The sequence below is a fragment of the Anguilla anguilla genome, chromosome 4, assembly GCF_013347855.1.
Source record: "Anguilla anguilla isolate fAngAng1 chromosome 4, fAngAng1.pri, whole genome shotgun sequence".
In the NCBI taxonomy this organism is placed as follows: Eukaryota; Metazoa; Chordata; class Actinopteri; order Anguilliformes; family Anguillidae; genus Anguilla; species Anguilla anguilla.
In genome coordinates, this window is record NC_049204.1 from 41,968,075 (window position 1) to 41,992,856 (window position 24,782).

Genomic DNA, 24,782 nt, shown 5'->3' on the forward strand with positions numbered 1-24,782 from the left:
AGGTGGCCAAGCAACTACCTGTTAGGAATGGAAATGTATGAAATTTGTCATTCAGCGAAATGGATTTCGTCATTCAGCAAAATAATTTCGCCAAAATGTCATCGATGTTGCTGAATGACTCCATGGATTTAGCTTACTTTTCTCTGGTGTCAATTTATTTCTTTAGCATATTATGCAATTTTTTCCCATTTTTAAAATATTTTTTTAACATTTTAACAGATGCCTTCAACAAACAGGTGTGCGCACACTATTGTGCAAAGATGAGGGCAGATCCTGTTGCAAGGGAAGAGAGGCTAGCAAGGAGAAGGGCCAGGTATACCATGTATAAGTAGCAGTCATCAGGGGCATGGCTAGAAATTGTGGGCCCCATGAAATGGTATTATATTGGGCCACCCCTCCTATATGTTTCAATGATACAATATTTTTGAGGGCCCCTGTCTCTTCAGGGGCCCTTGGAATCATCCTAGGTTCCCCCCCTCCCCCTCTTATGGCTCCCCTGGGGCCTGCCATATGTATAACCCTGTATTTTGGTCCAAATGCGTAGAGTACCACTACATAACTGCATTGGGAGCATAATTTACAATAAAGATGAAGAATGATCACTACTATTACTGCTATAAATGAATGAATGGATGGATAGATAGAAAAATAAATAGATACATGTTGTTATTGATTTGTAGCTATCAACGGAGGAAGCAAGATCAAAATGAACAGGTTCAGAGGCTCACCTGTTTATATGAAATTGAAACTATGTTCATACACACCTTGTTATATGCAGCTTAAAGTTACAGAAAAGCAGCATTTGTTTTTATTGTCATTCAATTGCATGGATCAAAATGAAGAGGTTCAGAGACTCACCTGTTTATGACAATCATTTCAAGTTTTTAACGTTTTAACGAATTGATGTTCTGAGACTCCAATGTATTGTGAAATCCACAAAATCATCTGATTTTTAAATGTCATTCAACCATTCACAGTTCAACAAATATGGGAGATGTGTATCTTTATATTTAGGCCTACACCCCCCACTGATTAAAGTGTAGGCTTACACAACTATTGATAGTTATATTACAGATAATTCTGTCCTAAATGACAATGTGTCATTCAGAAAAACAAAATCCGTCATACGGTAACAGTCATAATTAGTTAAAAAATATAAAACATTTAATGGCTTTACCACAACACTCATTATGAAACTTAACTTTAACAAAGAAATTGATTTTTGGGAAATTCTCTCTCATTTTTGAACTTTTTATAAGAATTGCATTGGAAAATTGCTGCCATATTGGAGACAGTAACAGTAAAATGCTAAATATTTCATATATAGGTTTTAAAGGAGTACCATGGTGATTTTCACACTTTCTCGGTTTTATGTGCTATTTGCACAAGAGGCATTGAAGAAACACAATGAGCAAAGTATTAAATATGTCCGTTCTGTATTTTTGGAGAAATATGCGTTTTAAATTCATCGTCCTATTTTCAACCGGTTGAGAAAGTTGTCATTTTGCTACGTCACGAATACAGTAACCACTCCCATTTCCACGCCCCGTAAAGAAATCTGACAGGACACACCGTTCTGCTGTTCAGACAATGCAAATATTTGACTAACGTTAGGTTCACTTAAATTAGAGTGCCTTTAGATTATTTCTGGTTATATTCATTTAGCTAGCTAGCTAACGTTAGCTAGCTAGGAGGTTTGCTTTCATAAGGCAATGTTATCGATAACGTTAGCTTGCTAGTTTGCTTTTATGAGGACGTTAGAGTTGTGCTTTTATCTTAACTTGGCTAGCTAGACAGCAAAAATTATAATTGGATATAAGTCAACGTCCTTACCTTAGCTATCTACCGATACTTGATATACTAGGCCTACTAAGCTAGCTAGCTTGTGAAAATTCAGTCTCCCAAAGAGAGCGCGTATCATGAGAGTAGCTATGGTAACGGGGCACGGTCTGTCAATCATAGCTAACTGACAGTTCTCATTACCACGCCCAGACGGTTCGCGTGAATTTTTATCGTGGGAAATTTAGGCTTAGAAAAATACGTTTTTAAGTACATTGAAATGACTGAAGAATAATAAAATTATGCACATTTGTTTTGTTGTTGCCTGAAGACAACTGGGAAGTGTCACGTTCAACCACCATGGTACTACTCCTTTAAGCATTTCCGTTTAGATTTTGATGTATGCTTGGAGTCATTGTCCTGCTGGACAATCACGCCCAGACGGTTCGGGTGAACCACCATGGTACTCCTTTAAGATTGAATTTTCTCAATAGGTATTATTTTTAAATAGTGTGACATTGACAGTGTCACTATGTGTTATTATATGACATTATTATGAAATTGATTTTATTTGGAAAAAGATGCTGAATGACATTTTGGAGGGGTGACATCTGATGCAACACAAAAAATTACCTAATTTGCTTTTTTTCTTGAGGGGCACATATGAAAATGCCAAATTAACACTTTAATTTACCTAAATAATGTTATCTTGTAATCACTTTTTTTTTTTTTGAAAAGCCAAAACCAAGAACGTCTTTCACCCCTTTGCCAAGGTCTTATCTACAGAGTGTTTTAGTTTTACAAATGGGTATTTTTTTTCAATTATGATGAATAGAGACATGCGCGTCTCTGGATTCTGAATCCCCAGCAAATAAAAAAAAAAAGTATTCCATAGCCAGCTTAACCTGCTGCTAGTGTATTATTTCTGATGGCTAAGTCACCGGGAAAACTCGTTTGAACAACAATATTTTTACATATATTTTTTCTCCAAGATCGTGTCTACAGTATGGTATAAAGCATTTGAGTTTTACGAATGGGTGTTCTTTGTAATTATGGTGATAAGGAGACAGGCGCAACCCTCAGGAAACACTACACTTTTCATTAAATGACGCATCCCATAACAACACATACCAGTAAATGCACACAGTATATTCGTTTTACTGTACGAATACCACAGAATATTGGTTCATGTTGTTGAAGGAAAACAGATAACTCCACCCTCAAAGTCGCACAGGTGATGATGGGTTTCTCTCCAACGACAGTGATAACATGCGGAGCGAATCGGCTAATTTTTTTAAATCGTATTACAGGAAACAGTTATGTTCTGGCAAATTAGCGATTTATATGTTGCTATTTGACTATATTGTAGCATTTATGACATTATGCATGAATAATAAACTGTTAAAATATGTTTTCTGAAAGATCGCCAAAACTATTATGACGAGACCGAATCACAAAATATTACCAGCTACAATTTCCGACTGACATTAGCTAGTACAAGTACCATCTTTTCCTGCCACTGCAACGTAAAATAATCTAACGTTAACTAGAAACCAGTTCATAAGGATGGCAAGCTGAACTACTGGTTAGATGAACTAAAGTTGACATTTGTACCCTCCAAAGGTGACAGTCTGACACAACAGCGTTCCCCTGCTACGATACCATTTTCAAGAGACAGCTAACTAGGTATAGCTATAGGCCGGCACAATGCCATTATCCCCACCTATGATAGCTTTCTACTTCTGGAGGCAACAATACAATGTTCCTCTCGCCGTAATGAAGTTGATTTTCACATAAATGCCATCCAACAAAAGGAAGCTAAGCAACATTTCGCCCTCGACTAAGTGTAGATGCAATCAAGTATAGCAGAGATTATACGATTCCAAATAGATAAGAAGCGTTAACCGCTACAGTGTTACCGACATTTCTCATTGAGCTCGCGCCTTGATGATAGTTAAGACACTCGTTAGTAAATTCGGCAGCCTCGCATTCGAATTAACGTAGCTAGATTATTACGGAGACTGAAATACCACACTCACCGCCATCAAGGTTGTCAAAGTCTTTGTCTGTGGAAACTGGAGCCATATCTATTTAGAATCTGCAGTACTTCTACTCTACACAATAAGAATAGACCTGCCGAAACAACAGATCTCGCGCCAATTTCTGCTTCCCGGGGAAAGTCGTTTACAGGAAATGACGATTGAAAATCGCAGCCAATAGGAATTGCTTGCCCGACTCCTAAAACCAGCTTTGAGTTCATTGAATCCACATGATGGCGCTGTCAGTTCGAGAAAGTCAGCTGTCCTTTCCCTGGTTGATTCATATTTCACATATTGTCATTGCATTTCCGATTTTCAAATTATGTCTACATTATTTCTCCGAGTAAATGATTGGAGATATTTAACGCTAGTTTCTTGAAGAGCAGAGGCGCCTGCATAGCAACTGCAGAGGGTAGGAGAGGCCAGGTGGTGAAGCCTAGGAAGTAACGGGAAACAGCCTCTACTGCGCATGTTGAGGGCAAAAGAGCTTGCTGCCGGCAGTTCATTGCTGCTGCCAATTGAATTCATAGACATGATATTTATTCCTATGTACGCTCTATGATTGATTTCAACGTAGAAAACTAAAGCTATTTAACAACCAAAAACCTCATCGGTAAGTTTTTTTGTGATTAGAAATTTCATTATGTAGTTTGTGAAACAATAGGTGTTTTGGTATGGAAGTCTTATAATAAATATTTATGAAAAATTTGCATATTTTATAACATATTACATATTTTCACAATCTGCCTTTCATGTGAAACTCAACGACCGTTAATTGAGTTTCAAAATACCATCAGGTACGTTTTATTTTGCCTTCAAAAGTCTGATATTCCCCATTCACTTTAATGGGAGGTCTAGTGTTTTGCCGTCAGTATTCGCTGAAGCCTAGGTTTACTTCACAAGTTTAGGTTAGCTCAGGCGTCTGCTGCCGTGGTCCTGGAGAGCCACAAGCTGTTCTGGTGTTTGGTTCTTTTTAAAATAAACACACGATTCACAGGGGCGTTTTCACATTAGGGCATGTGGGGCAGTGCCCCACCAAAGATGGCGCTGTGGTGCAAGATTCTCGTAACATCTGAACGTTGTGGCATGGCATAATGTATTTTATATTTAAGACACAATAATGATTCAGTGGTGAAATTGGCGTGTATAAATATTATAAACTTGACTCACAATCCTTATAGTGCTGTTTTGGAGTAATTTCCTTTGTGTGTATGTGTGTGCTCGCGCTGTCCTATCTCTCTGCTGTGGGGCAGCGGAGCACTCTGCCCCATCGTTGCCAGGGGAACAACGTGAGCGTGATCTGCGTAAGCAGGGAAAACCTCCCGCAAATTATGTTGGGCGGAGGCAGAGACTGTAAAAAATAGGCTACTAGACTACCAAATATAGCAAGCTGATTACGCATCCAGAGTCAGTTATTTTCTTCTCCTACTAATGGTTAAAGTTAGGACCTGGGTAGGGAAATTTGATCCCAGACCAGCAGTTAGGGGCAGCCAAGGCACCGCACTTGGCGGGTAGACTTACAAGCACACGTGGTTGTGACGTGTATCCGTGCGACTGATTGATTTAGTGTAGTTCAGGACCACCAGCACATCGTAAATCGACATAAATCCGTTTTTAGATATAGATATCTATAGATATTTTACAATCAATGATTTTTAAAAAGTCAATAGGATTTTAACATTGAGCTGTGACGTCACGAACCAGACGCCCCTGGAGGCAATTTGACTTACAAGCTCAATAGAGCCTGAAAAAAGGCCAATTTTCTCTGAGGAAATATAAAGTCAATACATTTTTTACACAATAAATGATAGTTTAATTAGTGAATCCCATCCCTTGTAATGTCTCCCCTGGGTCCGATTTTTAAAAATAATTCCGCCAAAATCCCCAAATCGGGGTTAATTTCAGTGCGTGCAATGTGGCTTGTCCTACTACCGTATGATCATATAGGATTTCCCAATCCTCGCAGCCAGGCAGAGTGCTTCAGCGGCAGGTGATGCTGTGTCGTTTTAGCTAGCTACATACGATCTCACCATTTTAAACCAAAGGTCCAAAAATGTTGTGTGCTGCGTTCAACTGTACTAACCACTATTCTAAGGATTCTTCTTTCCAGTTCTTTCGGTTAATACATTTGAGACATTTTCAAATAAACGGTTCTGTCAAAACGCGATTTCAGACCATTTCGGGGGTTCAGTTGATTCTCATGAAGTCTCGTCTTTTATAATTTGTATATGTTGTTGGTGAAATCAGATTTGTAAGCAGTTCTGAAGCTTCTTTAACTTAAGAAGACACGCTAGGGGGATTTACTTAGCTAGGGGGAGCAAGCTTACCGTCTTGCTATCGATCTATCTAGCTAACTTGCTAGCTAGTTCTCTCGTGATATATCTGTCTAGCTATCTAGAGTTCTGTTATCTATCTGTCTGTATAACTCTATTTTTTAATATCTATTTTTCTATGTAAATATCTTAACACTAAACGTATCTTGCGCAATGAACTTTTTTGAAATGTTATGACAGTACGGTTCTGTGGTTGCAAGGCCACGCTTCTTGTCCAGACGGCGGCGTGTCTAATTACCATGTAGGCTAAGGTAGTGGGGGTGGATTTTCCTGTAGTGGTGGACTCCACTCTTTCGCTCCAGTGCGCTTGCGTTGGTTGCAACGGGCAATGGCTGCGCCCTAGTTTGGGCTTCATGCGCCAGTGAGCGCTAACCATAGCAAATCGGTGGGTGACGTCATGAAGCACTTCGTCCATATTTTTATACAACCGTAATAATGAGCCTTTAAAGTGTAAACTTTACAAGCGCAAGCACGAAGCGAGCCGCCTGTTAACGACAATGCTAACGGCAAAAGCGGTAATGATTCTGAATGCGTCGGAACAACCAGCAAGGAGATTGAACATTTTATGTATTTCAACACAGTATAACATCACGCAGCTTATGAACTTATAATAATAAGTATAACTTATAAAACAAACGATAAATAAAAAACAGCCTTTTGTTAAAAAACAAAATTGAAAAATATTTTCGTTTCTTTTTAAAATGTAAATAGCCTAAATATAAATTAGGCTATATTAACAAACGAATAAATAAATAAACAGCAAACTGAAACACTTAAAAGAGAAATATCAGTGCAAAAATAAACAGGGCTACGGAGCAGTAGCCTCCACATGGAATGAAAACTTTACATTTTTTCTGAGGTCAGAATGTAAACAAAAATGTAACATTAACACATTTAACGGCAGTAATGAGTTGGCTGTGTATGATTCGTTTCATGTTTATGGCCCTGACTTTGAAATGGCTATCGAGTCAGATAAATAGCTAGAGTACATGGTCGTAGCCCTAACTTCCGTGTCATTTGTGGAATAGACGACCGTGCAGAAGATCACAGCATTTTCAATTCGTTCTACTACCACGTTAAACGCACGCATGCTTGGTAAATGGCGAGTGGACGTACGTCCACAAGCAAACCGGACTCCAGGGACCTAACTAAAGCTACGAGACAGAGAGTAAAAACACCTACGTTGCAAACACATATTTGCATGCAGTTTGCATGTCACCTTCTTGGGGTCATCCTTTACACGCTCGAAATTATCCCACACTTTGGATGATTTCCTGCCTGAGGTAGTCTAATAACTTTTTAATGACTAGGCGCAGCTTCTGTATGGAGTTTGAGGGGTTTTTTTTTCCTGCGACTAACCGACCAATGAAAACTTGGTCGACTAAGACTCTTCTCATCGACTAACTGTTTGGTCGACTATTAAGGGGCAGCCCTAGTTATAGCATATGCAAGCAGAGCCTTGACAAAGCAGGAGTGGAAGTATGCTACTACAAAAGAAGAGCTTTTGAGTATGGTGACGTTCACCAAATATTTCAAGCATTACCTGTTAGGGATAGAATTCATTCTGAGGACGGATCATAATTCCCTGCAGTGGCTCCATAATTTCCAGGGTTTGGAGGGTCAGGTAGCTCGGTGGGTAGAACATCTGGCCAATTTTCAATACACCATTGTGCATAGACCAGGAAAATCCCATGCTAATGCAGATGCCCTCTCTAGGTTACCGGCGTTTATGGCAGATGCCTTAGTCATGAGTACATCTGGTGTCCACACTGCCCAACAACCTGTGAAAAATTCTGTCATAGGAGCAGTACGGGAGGGGGGGCAGCCATCACAGTCAGACCAGACTGGGGATTGTATCGATGAGATAGCCCAGGCTCAAAAAGAAGATGTGGAGATACAGCAGATAGTTGAGTTGAAGAGAGGACAGCAGGTAGAAGTGCCCAGTGACCCTGCCATACAAAAGTATGCCCCTGTATGGGCTCAGTTACAGGTGCAGGGCCCAAGATTAGTGCGAGTGCCCCCAGCAAATTTAGGTGCTGCCTCTCAGGTTCAGGTAGTTCTCCCACAGGTCCTGATCCCCAAAGTGTTAGCCCAGCTACATAACACAGTGACTGGGGGTCATCTAAGGTCATCTAACCTATCAAAGATAGGTTTTATTGGCTAGGATGGTTCAGAGATGTGAAACAGTGGTGCAGGGAGTGTGTGGACTGTGCCTCCCGCAAGACGCATGGTCGGCCCCCTTGCGCCCCCCTCCAGCAGTCATTTGTATTGAGGCCTTACGAGCGGGTGGCATTGGATGTGCTGTGACCATTTCCTGAGACACACAAAAAAAATAAGTATATCCTAGTGGTGGGGGATTACTTTTCTAAATGGACGGAGGCATATCCCCTTGGGACCCCGCGGAGCCTTCATTCCGATCAAGGCCATCATTTTGAGTCCCACTTGTTTCAAGAATTGTGCCGTCTGTTAAGCATTCATAAATCACGTACATCAGCTTACCATCCCCAGTCCGATGGCTTAATTGAAAGGTTCAATAGGACCCTACTCTCTATGCTATCCTTGTTTGTGCAGGATAACCAGTTAAATTGGGATACACTGCTTCCATATGTCGTGATGGCTTATCGGAGCAGTGTTCATGCAAGCACAGGGTTTACCCCCTACAAGGTGTTTGGACAAGAAATGGTACTCCCTGTTGACATTGTGCTTAACTTAGAAGTCAGCGAAAGGTTTTCCTTGGCAAGTGAATATGTCGGAAAAGTAGCTGAGACTCCACAGTGGTACAGGCAGTTAATAAGCACCAAGCTAAAGCTTCAGGTCAGCAGAAGGCTGCATTTGACTTTCGGGCTAACTTCCAATATTATTCAGAGGGTGAGCTAGTCTGGGTCCGCAATAAAGCCAGGAAGAGGGGGTTGTGTCCCAAGTTGCAGAAGCAGGTTGAGTGGGACACTTTTGTAGACAAAGTGGGACACTATTTTCTCATCAAGAACTCATTATTGTGCATGTGATAAAAAACAATGTTTATTCAAAATGTTTATTCATGTAATTCAATAACAATGCATTCAAATTGCATCAAAACATCAAACCACTACACACACACACACACATTCTTGTTTCAGCATGACAATGTCCCTGGGCGCACAGCGAGGTCCATATACAAATGGTTTTGTCGAGAACAGTGAGGAAAAACTTGCCTGGCCTGCAGGGAGCCCTGACCCTAACCCCATTCTCCACCTTGGGGATTGTAAAGCCTACTGTGAGCCAGGCCTAAATGCGCAATCAGTGACTGACGTCACGAATGCTCTTCTGGCTGATTGGAAGCAAATCCCTGCAGCAGTGCTCCAACATCAATTGTAACGCCTTCCCAGAACACTGGAGGTTGTTATATCAGCAAAGCATGGACCTACTCCATATTAACGTCCATAATTTTGGAGTGTTTTTATATAATTCCTCCTTTCATTTTTTCCTTGCTATGTGTGGGTACCGCATCTTTCTGTACATATTCATCTATTTATTCACCTTAATAATACTTTCATAATAATGTTTTATTTAAATTTTTATTCGTGGAATGTTTGCTTTTAGTTGTTTTTTTATTTATTTACAAGTAGTGTCCCACTTTACCTGAAACCCCCGTGTCACTTTATTTAACACTGTCAGGTTACATTAAGTGGGACTGAACTGTAAACTTGATTTTCATAAAATCAGATAAGAATCTGTTCTAATTTTCACTCTATTTTAATACTTTACCAATAGTAATTCATTTTAACGCTATAAGTTAGACTGTCACATAATAATTGACAGAATGTCACCCATAACATTCTACAACAATATTTCATTTGTCAGCATGCTTACCCAGAACTTTGTGCCAGGCAATTTGAAAAGTAAATATACACCCACTTCAATGATGTCACACCAATCAAAACATTTATTTCATGTCAAGTAGACATTCAGCAACAATACAAAATTATTTTTGTGATTCGCTTTGTAGCGAAATAAAGCGCTCTTTAAATGCGGGAACGCACCTGATGAGAGGCTTGTCATACAATTAAAAATTTGTGCGTGTCATCCAATTTAATGTGTGCATTGTAGCAAAATATTGCACTGTCTCTTTAAATGCGGCGATGCACCTGATGCATTCAATTTAAAGTTTGTGTGAAATCAGAAGAACAAGAGATCAAATCAGAGAGAGACGAGAGCTGAGTGAGAAAGAGATACTTATTGCCTTCAACTCTGTGCTTAAAAATAGTATACACAAATCCTGCATCTCCATTTGCAAGTGTCAATTCCAGATGGAATCACGGGCTTCATAAAGGTTTTGTGCGGTAATTCTTTACATCGTATATATGGCTGTGGATCTTCGTGCATTCTGTTCTTTCGGCTATCGGTGTGTGTGTGTTTGTGTTACAGGCCTGAAGCCTTGAATTTGTTTTGAGTAGAATTCAATTAAATTTTACTTGTATAGCGATTTTTACAGAGAACTGTCACAAAGACACTTTACAGAGTAGCAAGGCAAGAGACAAAGCAAAAAGAGCGAACAGAGCAAACACCAGGCCTGAACCCTCAAATAGCAGGTACATGAGGTAACAAAGCACATACTTAAAATAAACTAAGAAATGAAAACTTTTGCCATTCAGACTTTATTTATTATTATTTATTTTATTTTATTTATTTTTTGTCGGCCCTCAATCTAAAAGTTGGGTTTCCTGTCCTATAGTACTAATACAGCAGTCTGGTAGCAGCCTTCCGTGTTTCCGGCTTAGCCTCCTTGGCTAGGCCTGGCGCCCAAACAAAATTTTCTTCCTGGCTCTGGTGGGATATAATGCTACAGCTTGCAAAATTTACACTGTAAAGTAGCCAGAAACTTAAGTGTCCCAGTCCACCTGAAGTCACCTGACATTTGGCCCACTATCATTCAAAATGAGTAAAAGTGAAACAAACCTTTTTTTGCACGAACAACTCTGGCTAAACACAGCCATCATTTCATATCATAGTTATTTTCTCATAGTAAATGCATAACAATAGCCTTAAATTCATTAGCTTAATTTTCTTTTAGTAAGCTAATGGCTACTGTTTATTTTCAGATAAACTGATCATTTAGCATTTTTGAATTTGTCAAAACCAGACTACTGTGATAGATTGCCGACCTGTCCAGGGTGTATTCCTGCAGTCTTGCCCAATGCACGCTGGTACCTCATACGTGGGGATAGGTTCCAGCACTGGACCCTGACCAGGAATAAGCAGGAATAGATAATGGATGGATGAAAAACTGAGTAACATACACAGCTGGATGTGGGGATGCTTGTCATACTCAATCTGCTATGTTTCAGGTTTCAGGTGTGCATATGTGGGTGTGGCCAATCAGCTGTGATTGCTGATCAGAAACACCTGGTGGGTGCCTTGTAAAAGAGCTTGTTCTGCACCAATCGCTCTCTCTCCCCCTCCTCTCTCAACCACGAGGACACTGGAATGTTTTTATTTAGCCTGTTTAGTTTGTAGTCTGTTGGTTAAGGCTTGTGTACTCTTAGTTTGTGGTGTGTTCCTGAGTGCCTTTTGTTTTGAATCACCCTGGTAGGTAGGCACCAAGTGGGCCAGCTTGATTTTCCATCAGTCCACTACTTTATTATTTTGCCTTTTTATTTTGAGGTAATCCTGGGTGGGGACTTAAGCCCCTGGTGGGGGTACGCGTTCAGTTCTTTTGGTCTCAGTCTTGTAGGCCTAAGGTTTCTGAATTAACCCTTTCAAGTGGCCTCGAGCCTGGCACACCTCAAAGAAGATTGTTAGGCATTAGTAAGGTTTTTGGTAGGCAGTTAGGAACCAGGGTGCTCTTTGTTAGAGTTGGCATTTTTAGGACTTTCTCACAGCCAGTAGTAAGTTGATATATTAACTAAGTTGAATATAGTGTCGTATTGTTTGTCAGCTTACAACAGTTTGAGTGGTGGTTTTTGTTTTTTTGTTTTTTTTGTTTTTTGTTTTTTTGTGTTGGTATGTCCCATCTTTTTGTATCTAGTTGCTTGAGGGCTACAAGGGTGGAGGATTACTTGTAAAGTTCCTTTTTAGACTTTTGGGACTTTAGTTTGAAAGTAAATCAATTGATGCTACTATTGGTGGGTTGCCTACAGGTTCACTGGAACTTGAACTTGTTTTGTGGCAAAATAACATTTTAGTACCCTTTGGAGCGGGGAATGCTGTGTGAGGTTTTTTTTGGTGTAACTTTGAGAGCATTTAGTGTGTGCTGCCATTGTAGTGAAGGTAGCTGTGTGCTATATTTTGTGATGGACACATTAGCTGTGGCTAGCTCTTGTAGGTGTGATGCATAGGCATCTTGGTAGTTTCTGTTTTTTGCAAATTGGACTAGCGTAATTCCTTTTGGAGCAGCAAGCGATGCTGTGTCATAGGGGAGTTTTGTCATTTCTGGTTATTTTTGCTGCATGTGACTTGGAATTTAAGATTGCATTGTATTTCAAGCTAACTTTAGTTGGCATCCAGTATTGAGGGACTTTATTAGTGATCCCTCTGAAGAGCTGTTGGAAATGTTTACTAAGGAACAGCTATTGAAACTTGCTGATCATTACCAGATTGAACTCCCAAGTAGTGAAAAATGTCTCAAGGGCAATGTGAAAGAGACTCTTAAGGCTATTCTTGTTGATAGTGGTATTCTTGAAATGAAAGCGGAGGAACCTACTGCAATAATGCCAACTTTTACACAACTCTCTCAAGCTGAGATTGAGTTTAGGATGAAAGAACTTGAGGATAGGCAAAAATAGTGAGAGCATGAGAGGCTCATGAAAAAGATGGCTCTAGTCTAGAAGAACATGAAATTTGTTTGAAGGAAAAACAGTTCTTGGAGCATGAATTAGGTCTGAAAGAAATCCAACTAAAACATGAATCTAGGGCTTCACAATCTGTCTTCTGTGTTTTCTCCCTCAGGGTTTGATGTTGGTAGGAATATTAAAATGATTCCTCCTTTCATTGAAAAGGATGTTGAAGTATTTCCCTCACTTTGAAGGATGGCCACCACTTTAGCTTGTCCTAGCAATGTTTAGACACTCCTTTTGCAGTGTGTCCTTGTTGGAAAGGCTCAGGAGGTCTATTCATCTTTGACTTTTGAACAGAGTGCTGATTATGACCTTGTTAAGAATGTCATCTTGAGGGCTTATGAGCTAGTTCCAGAGGCTTATCGGCAGTGGTTTAGGAGCTACCGAAAGTTGGACAAGCAAACCTATGTTGAGTTTGCCAAAGAAAAGAATAACTTGTTTGATTGTTGGTGCTCCTCTCAAACAGCAGAATCTTAAGAACAGATCAGACACTTGATTCTTCTTGAAGAGTTTAAAAATTGCCTCAATCTGTTGCCACTTTCCTAAATGAGCAAAGGGTCACAGAATTGCTGGAAGCTGCTCAATTGGAAGATGAATATGTGTTGATGCACAGTTCATTTTGAGCATAAGCAGCATTTTGAACATTAGGGTAGGGACTCTTCTTGTGGGGCATATGTAAATACTGTTTCCCATAGCTCAGCTCAAGATTCCCCAACTGGGAAGTCTGATGGTTCTGGGATTTCTGTCACAGGAAAGCTTATTTCTACTTTAGGAAGCCTGATCATCTTGTTGCTGACCACCCTGTCCTCAGAAGACAAAACCCTGTTAAACATGTGGCTCTTGTAAAAACAGTAGAGAAACCCCATACAGAAATGCTGAAAGCCAAGGTGACGTTTCCATCAGTGAGAGTAGTAGTGATTTGCCTGGCTGTTTATCTTTTTTAATTGAAGGTTTTGTCTCTTTGATATTTGAACCTGAATTAAAAGTTTCTGTAAATATTTGGAGAGATACTTGGGCTTTTCAGTCCCTTATTCTTGAATGTTTTACCCTTTTCAGAGTAGTCTTGGGTTCTAGTGTTCTTGTCAAAGGTTTTGGAAAAAGCTTTGTAGGCATGATAGGTCAACTCAAGATAACTGGAGCAGTGTGTTTCAGGTTGTGGTTCCATCTGTCTACCACCCTGAAATTTTGCACCTTGCTCATGATCACTGCCTTGCTGGTCATCTGGGAATTAAGTAGACCTATAATTGTGTGCGAAAACCTTTTTCTTTTGGCCTGGTTTGAAAACTGATGTGGCACGGTATTGCAGGTCTTGCCATTGTGTTGGTCCTCTTCCTCGTACTAAGTCAGGAAATCAGTATCTACTGACTGTTGTGTGTATCTGCTTGGTTTCTTGAAGCTATTCCCTTACATAAGATCACAACCCCAGTAATAGTTAAAGCTTTGACAAAGTTTTTTTTCACTGTTTGGCCAAAGTTATTCAGTCAGATCAAGGCTCTAATTTTACCTCTCACTTATTTGCCCAAGTTTCACTAATTCAAAGCTGTTAACTGGGTGAATTATGCAGATTTGTTAGCAAACTTCTAGTGTATTTAACTACCTTGTGTTCATATCCAGTTCAACGCTTGTTCATTATTTGCTTTGATATGCTGTGTTTTTACCACAGTTATTTAAAGGAGTAACATGGTGGTTTTCACACTTTCTCGGCTTGATGTGCTATTTGCACAAGAGGCATTGAAGACACTCGATGAATAAAGTATTAAATATGTCCGTTCTTTATTTTTGGAGAAATATGCATTTTAAATTTATCGTCGTATTTTCAACCGGTTGAGAATGCGACTTAGTGCATCACAAGTACATTAACCTCTCCCCTTTCCACGGCCCGTAAAGAAATATGACTGGACACACCGTCCTGCTACAAGTGTGCTGTGAAGTTTAGCAAAAAACAAGGCTGAATCCTTCTGACGTAATTTACATAGAAACTATACGCTCAGATTGCCTAGTTTCACTCACTGTGGCCAAGCAGAATCGATAACGTTTCAGAAAATATGTAACTTTAAAAGGTTTAATTCAATCTTCTACTGGGACTTTTGCTGTTTATTGAGGGTGTGAAAGAAAATTTTGGTGCCGCTGACTATAATCGAATGTTTTTTCAGATTTACCATTCGAAGTATCATTCAAAGTACATTTGTATGGGTTAGTGCTGTCCGATTGTGCTAGCTACTTCACATTAACCTTGTATGGTGATCAGTAAAGGCTAACAGCACAGCACCACTTAATTATCGTCACTTCTATCACCACTGTAATGAACTAAAAAAGGCGACGAACTACCTTTTCTGTGAGAAATGTATTGTAGAGCTCATGCGCATACACTGCAGGCGACATTCTAAAGCTCTGTTTTACCCTCCCTACTGTCAGTCAGATTGCTGTGATAGCTCATTCTAAATCATTTGGGGGACCCATAGATAACTTGTGACCCATAGTTTGTGCCGCTGGCTTACAGTCAAGACAATGGAAATATTTGACTAACGTTAGGTTCACTTATTAGAGTGCCTTTTAAGGACTGTTAGACTATCTCTGGTTGGTTACATTCATTTATAGCTAGCTAGCTAGCTAAGGTTAGCTAGCTATGTAGTTTGCTTTCATAATGTAATGTTATCGATAACGTTAGCTAGCTAGTTTGCTTTCATAAGGACGTTATAGTTGTGGTTTTATCTTAACTTGACTAGCTAGCTAGCAAAAAATATTATTGGATATAAGTCAATGTCCTTAGCTATCGATACTTGATATACTAAGTTAGCTAGCTTGTGAAAATTCAGTCTCCCAAGATGAGTGCTTGTCATGGAGGTAGCTATGGTAACGGGGCACGGTCTGTCAATCATAGCTAACTGACAGTTCTCATTACCACGCCCAGACAGTTCGGGTGAACTTTTATAGTGGGAAATTTAGGCTTAGAAAAATACGTTTTAAAATAAATTTAAATGACTGAATAATAAAAAAAATTATGCACATTTGTTTTGTTTTAGCCTAAAGACAACTGGCAAGTGTCACATTCAACCACCATGTTACTCCTTTAAGTAAGCCTGCTATTATAATGGGGTTTGTTTACCTAAAGAGTTTGTGAATAGGCTATCATTCCATATGCTCAGTTGTTTTATTTTATAAAAAATTGTATTATGTACAGTGGGCTCCAGAATTATTGGCACCCTTGATAAATATGCACAAAAAATGCTAAACTAAAAAATAATACAGTTATTGACATACGCTTTATTTTCCACCGTGTAAACTAGTGTGCTTGATTAATGATTCATTGGAATCAACCAAAGTTAAATTTTTTAAATTAAAAAAATATTTCCCCAAAAAACAGGTTCCACAATTATTGGCACCCCTGGTTTAATCCTTTGTGAAAACACCTGTGGCAAAGATGACAGCCATGAGTCTTTTCCTATAATTTGTGCTAAAGTTAGAGAACACATTTGAAGGGATTTTTGACCATTGCTCCATGTAGAACTTTTCAGAATCATTGATATCTTTTGGTTTGCACTTATGGACGCCCCCCCCCCCCCCCCCCCCTTCTGTTCAGACCACGGGTTTTTGATGCAATTTAAGTCTGGAGACTGAGATGGCCATTGGAAAACATGGATGTTGATTTCACTTAAGCATTTCTGTTTAGATTTTGATGTATGCTTGGAGTCATTGTCCTGCTGGACAATCTACCTATGACTAAGTCCTAGCTTCTTAGCAGAGACAACCAAATTTTCTGCCAGAATTTCCTGGTACTTTGTTGAATTCACTGTGCCATTGATCTAAAATAGTGCCCTGGGACCACTTCCAGCAAAACATCTCCAAAATATTAATGACCCATCTCCATATTTGACAGTAGGTATGAGGTGCTTCTCCTGTATGCACTCCTCTTTTGCCGCCAAACATGTTGATGGTGTGTATGGCCAAAACGTTCAATTTTGGTCTCATCTGACAATAGCACTCTCCAATCATAATTCCAATGAGGTTTGGAAAGCTCCAGATTCTTGGTTTTGTTTATTGTGCTCAGTAAGGGCTGTCTTTGTGCCACCCTTCCAAAGAGTTAGTTAGTATGGAGGTGCCATTTTATGGTTTTTTTTTTTTTTTTTTTTTTTTTTTTTTTTAGACTTGTTGACCGCAAGAAACAAACCAGTCTCTGCAATTCTTAAACAGTGATCCTTGGGTTATTGATGGCTTCCCTCACCATCTTCCTCACCATCCGTGGGGACAACATGCACTTTCTTCCTCTTCCGGGCAAATCTGCTACCATTCCGTATGTTTTACACTTTTTTATTATTGCCCTTACAGTGCTAAGTGGTATGTTTAACCATTTGTCTTTTTTTGTACCCATTACCAGACTTGTGATGGTAAATTACCATCGGTCTCTTCTGAATTGACAGTTATTTGGCTTTTCCCATGCTGATGGATGACAAAAGGATTTTGTATGCTTGTTACCTCATTTTTATTCTTTAGTGAAACTGGAAGTGATGGAATGACACAATAGAGTTCCTTTAGACTGAGATGAACTAAATTAAGTAAAATTGTTTTGCCAATTTCATTTTGTTTGATTTTACTTACAATAATTGTTAGGGGTGCCAATAATTATGGCACCTATGATTTTCAGAAAAAAATAGATTACTTAAAAAAACATTGAAGCATGAGAGTAAATGTATTGAAATAAAAGTATATAGTTTTCCCATTTGTTTGAACATAACATATAGATTATTATCTGTGTCATTTATTACATGCAGCCTTTTTTCTTCATTTTTATGAAGGGTGCCAATAATACTGGATCCCACTGTACCTAGCTGTAATAAGCTGGCTATGTTTCTTCTTTATATTTTTGTAGAACCACACACCCTCTCTTCTTCTGATTAAAGATTAAGTTCTGGGGAAAAAAAACTGTTGTTCTCATCGGACAATCCTGTAGCGATTCAACTCCCCTGAACCAACACCCTAGTTCATTAAACCAGCATCATAATCCCATCTATTAAAAAAATGGTTCTTCGAGCCAGATGAAGGCATTACTGCAGTGAATACATGATGTTCAGAACCAAAGAGGGAGAAGAGCCAACATCCCCAGTTGTCCGGCCCCAACGTCAGATCCGTCCTCCAGCATGTTTTGAAGACTACAACCTTACTCTTCCTAGTGCCACTAGATGTCCTTCCTCACCCCCCACCTCACGTGCTACCCCGCACTACAGCGGCAGAGACCAAGAGGAGCCACTTCCAGACGATGCGCACCTGACCCCTTGTAGTTCTCCTCTTAGTCAGAGCTTTGCCAGTCCCCATGGGCAGACGGTGCTGGACCAGTGGAACACTGTATTTAGTGAGTTGAGGCAGGAGAATGACTAACTGCGCTGTAAAGTAAGTGAGCTTCCTGACATGGTAACTGTGTTACAGAAAATGAAGCAGGAGAATGAAAATCTGCATCATCAACTGAAACAGCTGATAAACACACTCCCCATTATGCCAAAGTCTCCACAGACACAGACCTCTCTGTCTCCTACACCATCGCCATGTACCAGTGCACCCCACCAGAAAGTGATGGACATCCACAGCCAGCTGTGCCAGTACCTTCACCCTGGACAAAGGTCAGTCTTCGTCATGCCAAAGATGAGAGGGCAGGTGATGTCAAGCTACTGAATCAAGATTTTAAGCAGGTGGACATTTGTTCTAGCTCAGCAGAGAAATCTGACAAATGTGTGCCCCATTGGTGAACTCCCTCTCCACGCTGACGCTCGTCGCCTCGCTGGCACACATCTTCACCACACCAAGCGAGCAATAGGCCAGAAGTTATTCACCACCTTCCCAAGGACCTCAGGTCAGAAAGCTGTGACTTATGGCTCAGTCAAAATTGTGTTGATTTTCAAGAGCTGGCTCTTGGGCTGCATTGGCACTGTCAATCTGACACACTGTCATACAGGTACCGACCTATTGATTGTGCTACCACCACCATGCGCAATATAGAATTCTTGCCAGTCAATATGACTCCTTGGGTTATATTGTCCGATTTACCACTAGAGCTAAGATCATTTTGCAACACTTACGGATCAGGAAGAGGGCAGCAGAGGATCTGGGAGAGCAAGCTTCCTAATTTTCAGAGGGTTACCCTGCCTAGATGTTATGTAAACCCCGACATGGACAAAGAGAGTAGTCTTTGGGAAATTCATGTCTTCTGCAATGCTTCTGAACATGTGTATGGTTCTGTCTCATAGTTTCGCACTGAAGATCTCCGAGGGCATGTTCAGATAGCTTTCCTGGCAGCCAGATCCAGAGTTGTGCCAAAAAGGCAGTAGTCAATACCACTACTTGAACATTGTGCTGCACTGACGGGGCACAGCTAGCGAATGTTCTCACTGCCCATCAGCTGTATAACCCTGTGGACTGACTCAACCACAGTGCTGATATGGCTACAGTCAAAGACCTGTCAGTTCAAGGTACTTGTCAGCACCAGACTGGCTGAAATGATAGACATGACAGATGCTGACTCATGGTGTTATGTGGAGTCAAAGCAAAATCCAGCCGATGACCTTACATTTAGGATTTAGAATTTTATTAGGATCCCCATTAGCTGATGCAGAACATCAGCTACTCTTCCTGGGGTCCACACAAAACACAAGAACATGACAGCAGATAAGACACTTACAGACAAAACAACCACATGAAATAAAAATCTGAAAAGTATAACAAACAATATTCTTTCTCGGAAAAATATTACTATACATACTCTTATTCATATACATTTATATATTAATATACACTAAATTCATAAGCACTGAATATACATACAAGTGAAATCTTACAACATATTCATATACATATTGATATTCCTACACATAAAAAATGTACAAAATGTGTTTTCAGGCATAGGGCCATTAGGTGTTGCTTCACTTGTTTTTTAAAGCTTGCTTTATTGTGTGCGTTAGCAATCTGAGCTGGAAGTGAGTTCCATACAACCATGGCTCGATACAGTACTGTGCGTTGCTTTGATTGTGTTCTAGATTTAGGAACTGTGTAGAGACCTCTGGTGGCATGTCTGGTGGGGTAGGTATGTGTGTTAGAGCTGAATGTGAGTTGACTAACAATTAGGAATTTTCAATACATTAATGTTTCTAACAAAAACAGGGAGTGATGCTGTCAGCCTCTCCTCAACTTCCAACCAGGAGAGATTGATATCCATGTTGTTTACATTAGACCTTAGTGTGCATCGAAGGGCAAGACAAGCTGCTTTGTTCTGAGCCAGCTGCAGTTTTCCTAGATCCTTCTTTGCAGCACCTGACCATATCATTGGGCAATAGTCTAGATGTGATAAATCTAGAGTCTGCAGGACTTGTTTGGTCAAGTGTGGTGTTAGAAAAGCAGAGCACCTCTTTATAACAGATATATTCCTCCCAATCTTTACAACAAGAGAATCTATATGCCTTGTCCACGACAGTTTACAATCTAAAATAACACCAAGAAGCTTTGTTTCCTCTACTTGCTCAACAGCTACATTGTTCAGCATCAGATTCAGCTAGAGGTCAAGGATTGATTTGTACCAAATACAATGCTCTTAGTCTTTGATATGTTTAAGACTAGTTTATTGCTAGTAGCCCATTCTAGTACTGTCTGCAGCTCTTTGTTGAGGGTTGCAGTGATTTCACTAACTGTGGGTGCATACATGTATATTGTTGCATCATCTGCATACATGGACACACAGGATTTTTTTAAAGCAAGTGGAAGATCATTAGTAAAAACAGAAAATTAAAGGGCTAAGCGAACCTCCTTGTGGAATTCCACACTCTACATGTCTTGCATCTGAAAAGCTTCCATTACAGAAAACTCTTTGTGTCTATTGGAGAGATAGCTTTCTATCCATGATAAGGCAGATGGAGCAAAACCATAGCACATAGTTATTTCAATAATAATTTGTGATCAATCACATCAAAGGCAGCACTGAAATCTAACTGTACTGCTCCCACAATATTCTTTTGATCAATTTCTTTCAGCCAATCATCTGTCATTTGTGTAAGCGCTGTGCATGTTGAGTGACCTTCATGAACGTGCTGGTAGTCACTTGTCAAATTGTTAACAGAGTAATAGCATTGTATCTGGTCAAATACAATTTTTCCAAGAGTTTGCTAAGAACAGATGACAAACTGATTGGTTGGCTGTTAGAGCCAGTAAAGGCAGCCCTAGCATTCTCGGGTAGTGGAATGACTTTAGCTTCTCTCCAGGTTTGGGGACAAACATTACTCACAAGGCTCAGATTGAAAATATGGCAAATAGGAGCGGCAATATGGTCTGCTACCATCCTCAGTAGCTTACCATCTAAGTTGTCAATACCAGGTGGTTTCTCATTATTGATAGACAGCAATAATTCTTTTGCATTAGGGAAAACTCTGTTGGATTTTGCAAGGCAGAGTTTGAAAAACATTGATGCTTCTTGCACATGCTAGCCTGAAGCCTCCCATAGACTCTGCCACACAAATTAGTAAGGTACTATTTATTTGTATAGTTGCATTTAGGTCGGTGGCGATATTGACCCTATGTTGGTGCACAGCAAAATAATTGTTTGTTGTGGTTTGAGGTGGCTACTTCAGCACTGCCTTTCATTTTTACAAAAACAAACTTTATATAGCCTTTTTATATTCTTCAACAATTATTCAACATCATTCCACTATCAGTATGTGCAACTAAATATGGAATAAGTATACAATCTCACCATTGGTTGTACACATAAAGATGTCTCTTTCAAGATTTAGAGGTCTTGAATAATCAGTTTTCATGAAAAATAGAAAGCCGGGTTTGACATTTATACCAACCACACGCAAAACCCCACTAGCTTTTTAAAACATAGAACTCATTTCAGTTTGTTCTGGTTTGATTGATGAATCCTTTATCTAGTAGTGGACAGTATAAGCTTTCCAACGATGTATAACTTGTTAAATTTGAAATTTATAACAACAACTGAGAGCATTGCACAGACATCAAGAATGGCTTCATTGTAGCATGGCACAGTCAAACGTAACATTACAGTAATATACGAGAACTTGTTGAGGTGTAATTGCTTTATTCCTTTGGTTTTTGGAAGATTATACTATTTTTGCCAACTCATCAGCATACCTAAAGCAAATTCTCTGGGGAGTGGGTCAGAAGAGGAGGAGAAAGCATGAAGTCTAGCGAGCATACATACGAACATGGTGAAGATGTACGTATTCGCATTGGTCAGAAGAGGCCACTGTCAGCCTCTGCAACTAATTCTCAGAATATATGTATTGGGGGCTAACTTAGCTGTTAGGCCTAGCTGTTAGTATTGGAGACATTGTTAGCATCCCCTGGGCAGTATTAGCATAGTCGCTCTAAGTGGCCTACTTTGTTAGAATTCCTATCACTCACACGTTAATTGAATGTCTTTCAACAGATTTGTGCTATTCTCTAATGTAGGCATTTCACGTACTGTAGTGTAAGCATTCATATGTGGCTCAGTCGTGTGTTATGTTTGATGCACCAGTTTAGCATGAAGCTAGACCATATTTCTGATGATGGAATATTATTTTATTGTAATCTTATAGTAAATAATGTGGGGTATTGGTATCTCCATGGGCTTTACTTGTTAGTTAGAGCATGGAAAATACTCATTCAAATTTACTCTGTGCTGATATGTGCTAGATGAACGTAAAATATCTGTTGGAGTGATCATGAATTGTAACTGGAATTCAGTCCGCCGGAGAGGAGGATTGGTCTTGGCTGTGCCGGCTGGTGGAGAGAGCACACACACCTGGGTTGTGTTGGCTAATCAGTCCAGCTGCTTAAAGGTGTGCTGCTCTCCACAGTTCAGGGTTGAGACCGGGAGCTCACACCGAGAGCCCAATTATGATTTTTGTTTTGCTTTATTTTTGGAATTGTGTAATCCTCAGCTGGGATGCTGGAGGAGCTGCCGCTGGCTGGGAAGCGGGCCAGCTACTGGCAGTGCACAGGAAAGTGGTTGCTCCGTTTTACTTTCTTTTGTCTTTGTTATTTTAGCTTGTTGTTTTTGTTTATTATTATCGCACTGAACCCATGAAGGGGAAGGGTGAAGAGGGTCGTTTATTTAATTTCACATTTGTGTGGGTGCGCTCTCTCTCTCCATGCGGCAACCATCGGCGTTCCACGGCACTGCCGCATGCCCCTCCCAGGGGTGTCACACTGGCGTGTGACGGTAACATTTGGAAAACGTTATCCCATCCCCATGCAATAAGATTATGTACTGTAGAGTATAGAAAAACATACCACAGTGAATTATTACACATTTACATATGTGTGTGTTTGCATTATATGTTGCAATGTGATATCAATGTTTCATCTTAAACCATTGTAAGGGGCAACTGTATGTGCTTCATAAGGGATAAAAAGCATTTTATTCATTTGTGGAGAGATAATTACCACTTGAAAATGATTCAAAAGTGAGTTTCATGAGTCAAAACAAAAAAAAAATGTTAAGATTTGCAGCAATCCAAATCTATCCAAAATGTCTAAAATGTGCATGGGCATTTGACTTCTGACAGAACAGATGTACGAAGGTGCACAATGCCATCTGGGGACACACCGAGGATGGCAGACTGTGTAATGGGGGGCGACATAGCTCAGGAGGTAAGACCGATTGTCTGGCAGTCGGAGGGTTGCCGGTTCAAACCCCGCCCTGGGCGTGTCGAAATGTCCTCGAGCAAGACACCTAACCCCCAACTGCTCTGGCGAATGAGAGGCATCAATTGTAAAGCGCTTTGGATAAAAGCACTATATAAATGCAGTCCATTTAATCCACAACCCTGATTCCTTTACCTTTTTTGTTGCCAGCAGTAAATACAATCATCATCAACAATCAACACACAAACAATTCACACAAAAAATATAGAATTACATAATGTTATTCAAAAGGCCAATAGCAGCAGGGACAAATGAGTTCTTAAATCTATTGGTCCTGCATCTTGGCAGATTATATCTGCGACCAGATGGAAGCAACCTGAACTCACTGAACAAGGGGTATCTAGGGTCAACAAGGATTGACTGGGCCTTCTTTGTGGCTCTGATTTTATGCAGTTGGGAGAGGTCATTTAAATTTGTGCCTGCAATTTAACTGCACATTCTAACAATTCCTTCTAACCTGTTCCTGTTTTTCAAGGTAAGTGACCCAAACCAGCAAATAAAAGAGAAGGTTAGAACAGACTCAATAAAACAAGAATAAAACAAGCTAATTGGTCACAGGCAGCCTAATGGCTTAGGACTAGTTTGCAAAAGTAGGTTTTGTCAAAAATTCAAAAGGGTATAGAAAGTCAATCTGCATATTTGTTATAGTGCCTCTAATGGCTGACTGATCCCCCATTTTACATGATAGTACCAAGTGAAGACATCAACATACTCGCCAAGTTTAATGATGATCATCCATTGCTAGGCTTGTCAAAAGGCTGCTGATATCTGATTGGCTGAAGGTGGCCATGTTTTTAAGATATATTTTGATCTTTGGACCCACTGTTTTTAGCTGAAAATTAATAATGGAGAAGGCTTCTCTTATTTTTTTGTGATAAAATGCTCTATAATTTTGGAGCATGTGTGCATAATGTACAGTGTACATGACAAGTCATCTGATAGGTTCTCTTCAAATCACAGGCTTTGTCTCAGATAGCCCAGGTTTAGTGTATGACATCCCTTTTTAATTCACCATTTTTCAGGATATAAACTGCTGTCAGCAAGGCACAGTACCAGCCCTACCCAAACCTTCACACACACCATACTTCCAATCAAGCATACTCATCTACACGCACGCACCAGATACATGTGGC

The 24,782-nt window shown here is 39.9% G+C and overlaps 1 protein-coding gene and 1 long non-coding RNA gene across 4 annotated transcripts in view; one reads left to right on the forward strand and one right to left on the reverse strand.

Annotated features, from left to right (window-relative positions):
* pola1 (polymerase (DNA directed), alpha 1) overlaps positions 1-3,978 on the reverse strand; it is a 144,758-nt gene extending 140,780 nt beyond the window's left edge. For all 3 annotated transcript variants that reach the window (XM_035415335.1, XM_035415336.1, XM_035415334.1), the window contains exon 1: positions 3,819-3,978. In XM_035415335.1, the coding sequence (XP_035271226.1) occupies positions 3,819-3,864 (46 nt within the window). In that variant the 5' untranslated portion in view covers positions 3,865-3,978. The remainder of the gene's footprint in view (positions 1-3,818) is intronic.
* A 29-nt stretch (positions 3,979-4,007) lies between these two features.
* LOC118226077 lies at positions 4,008-23,644 on the forward strand. The gene is made up of 3 exons (XR_004764959.1): positions 4,008-4,431; positions 17,108-17,254; positions 17,831-23,644. It is a non-coding gene; the product is annotated as an uncharacterized LOC118226077 (long non-coding RNA).
* The last annotated feature ends 1,138 nt before the right edge of the window (positions 23,645-24,782 follow it).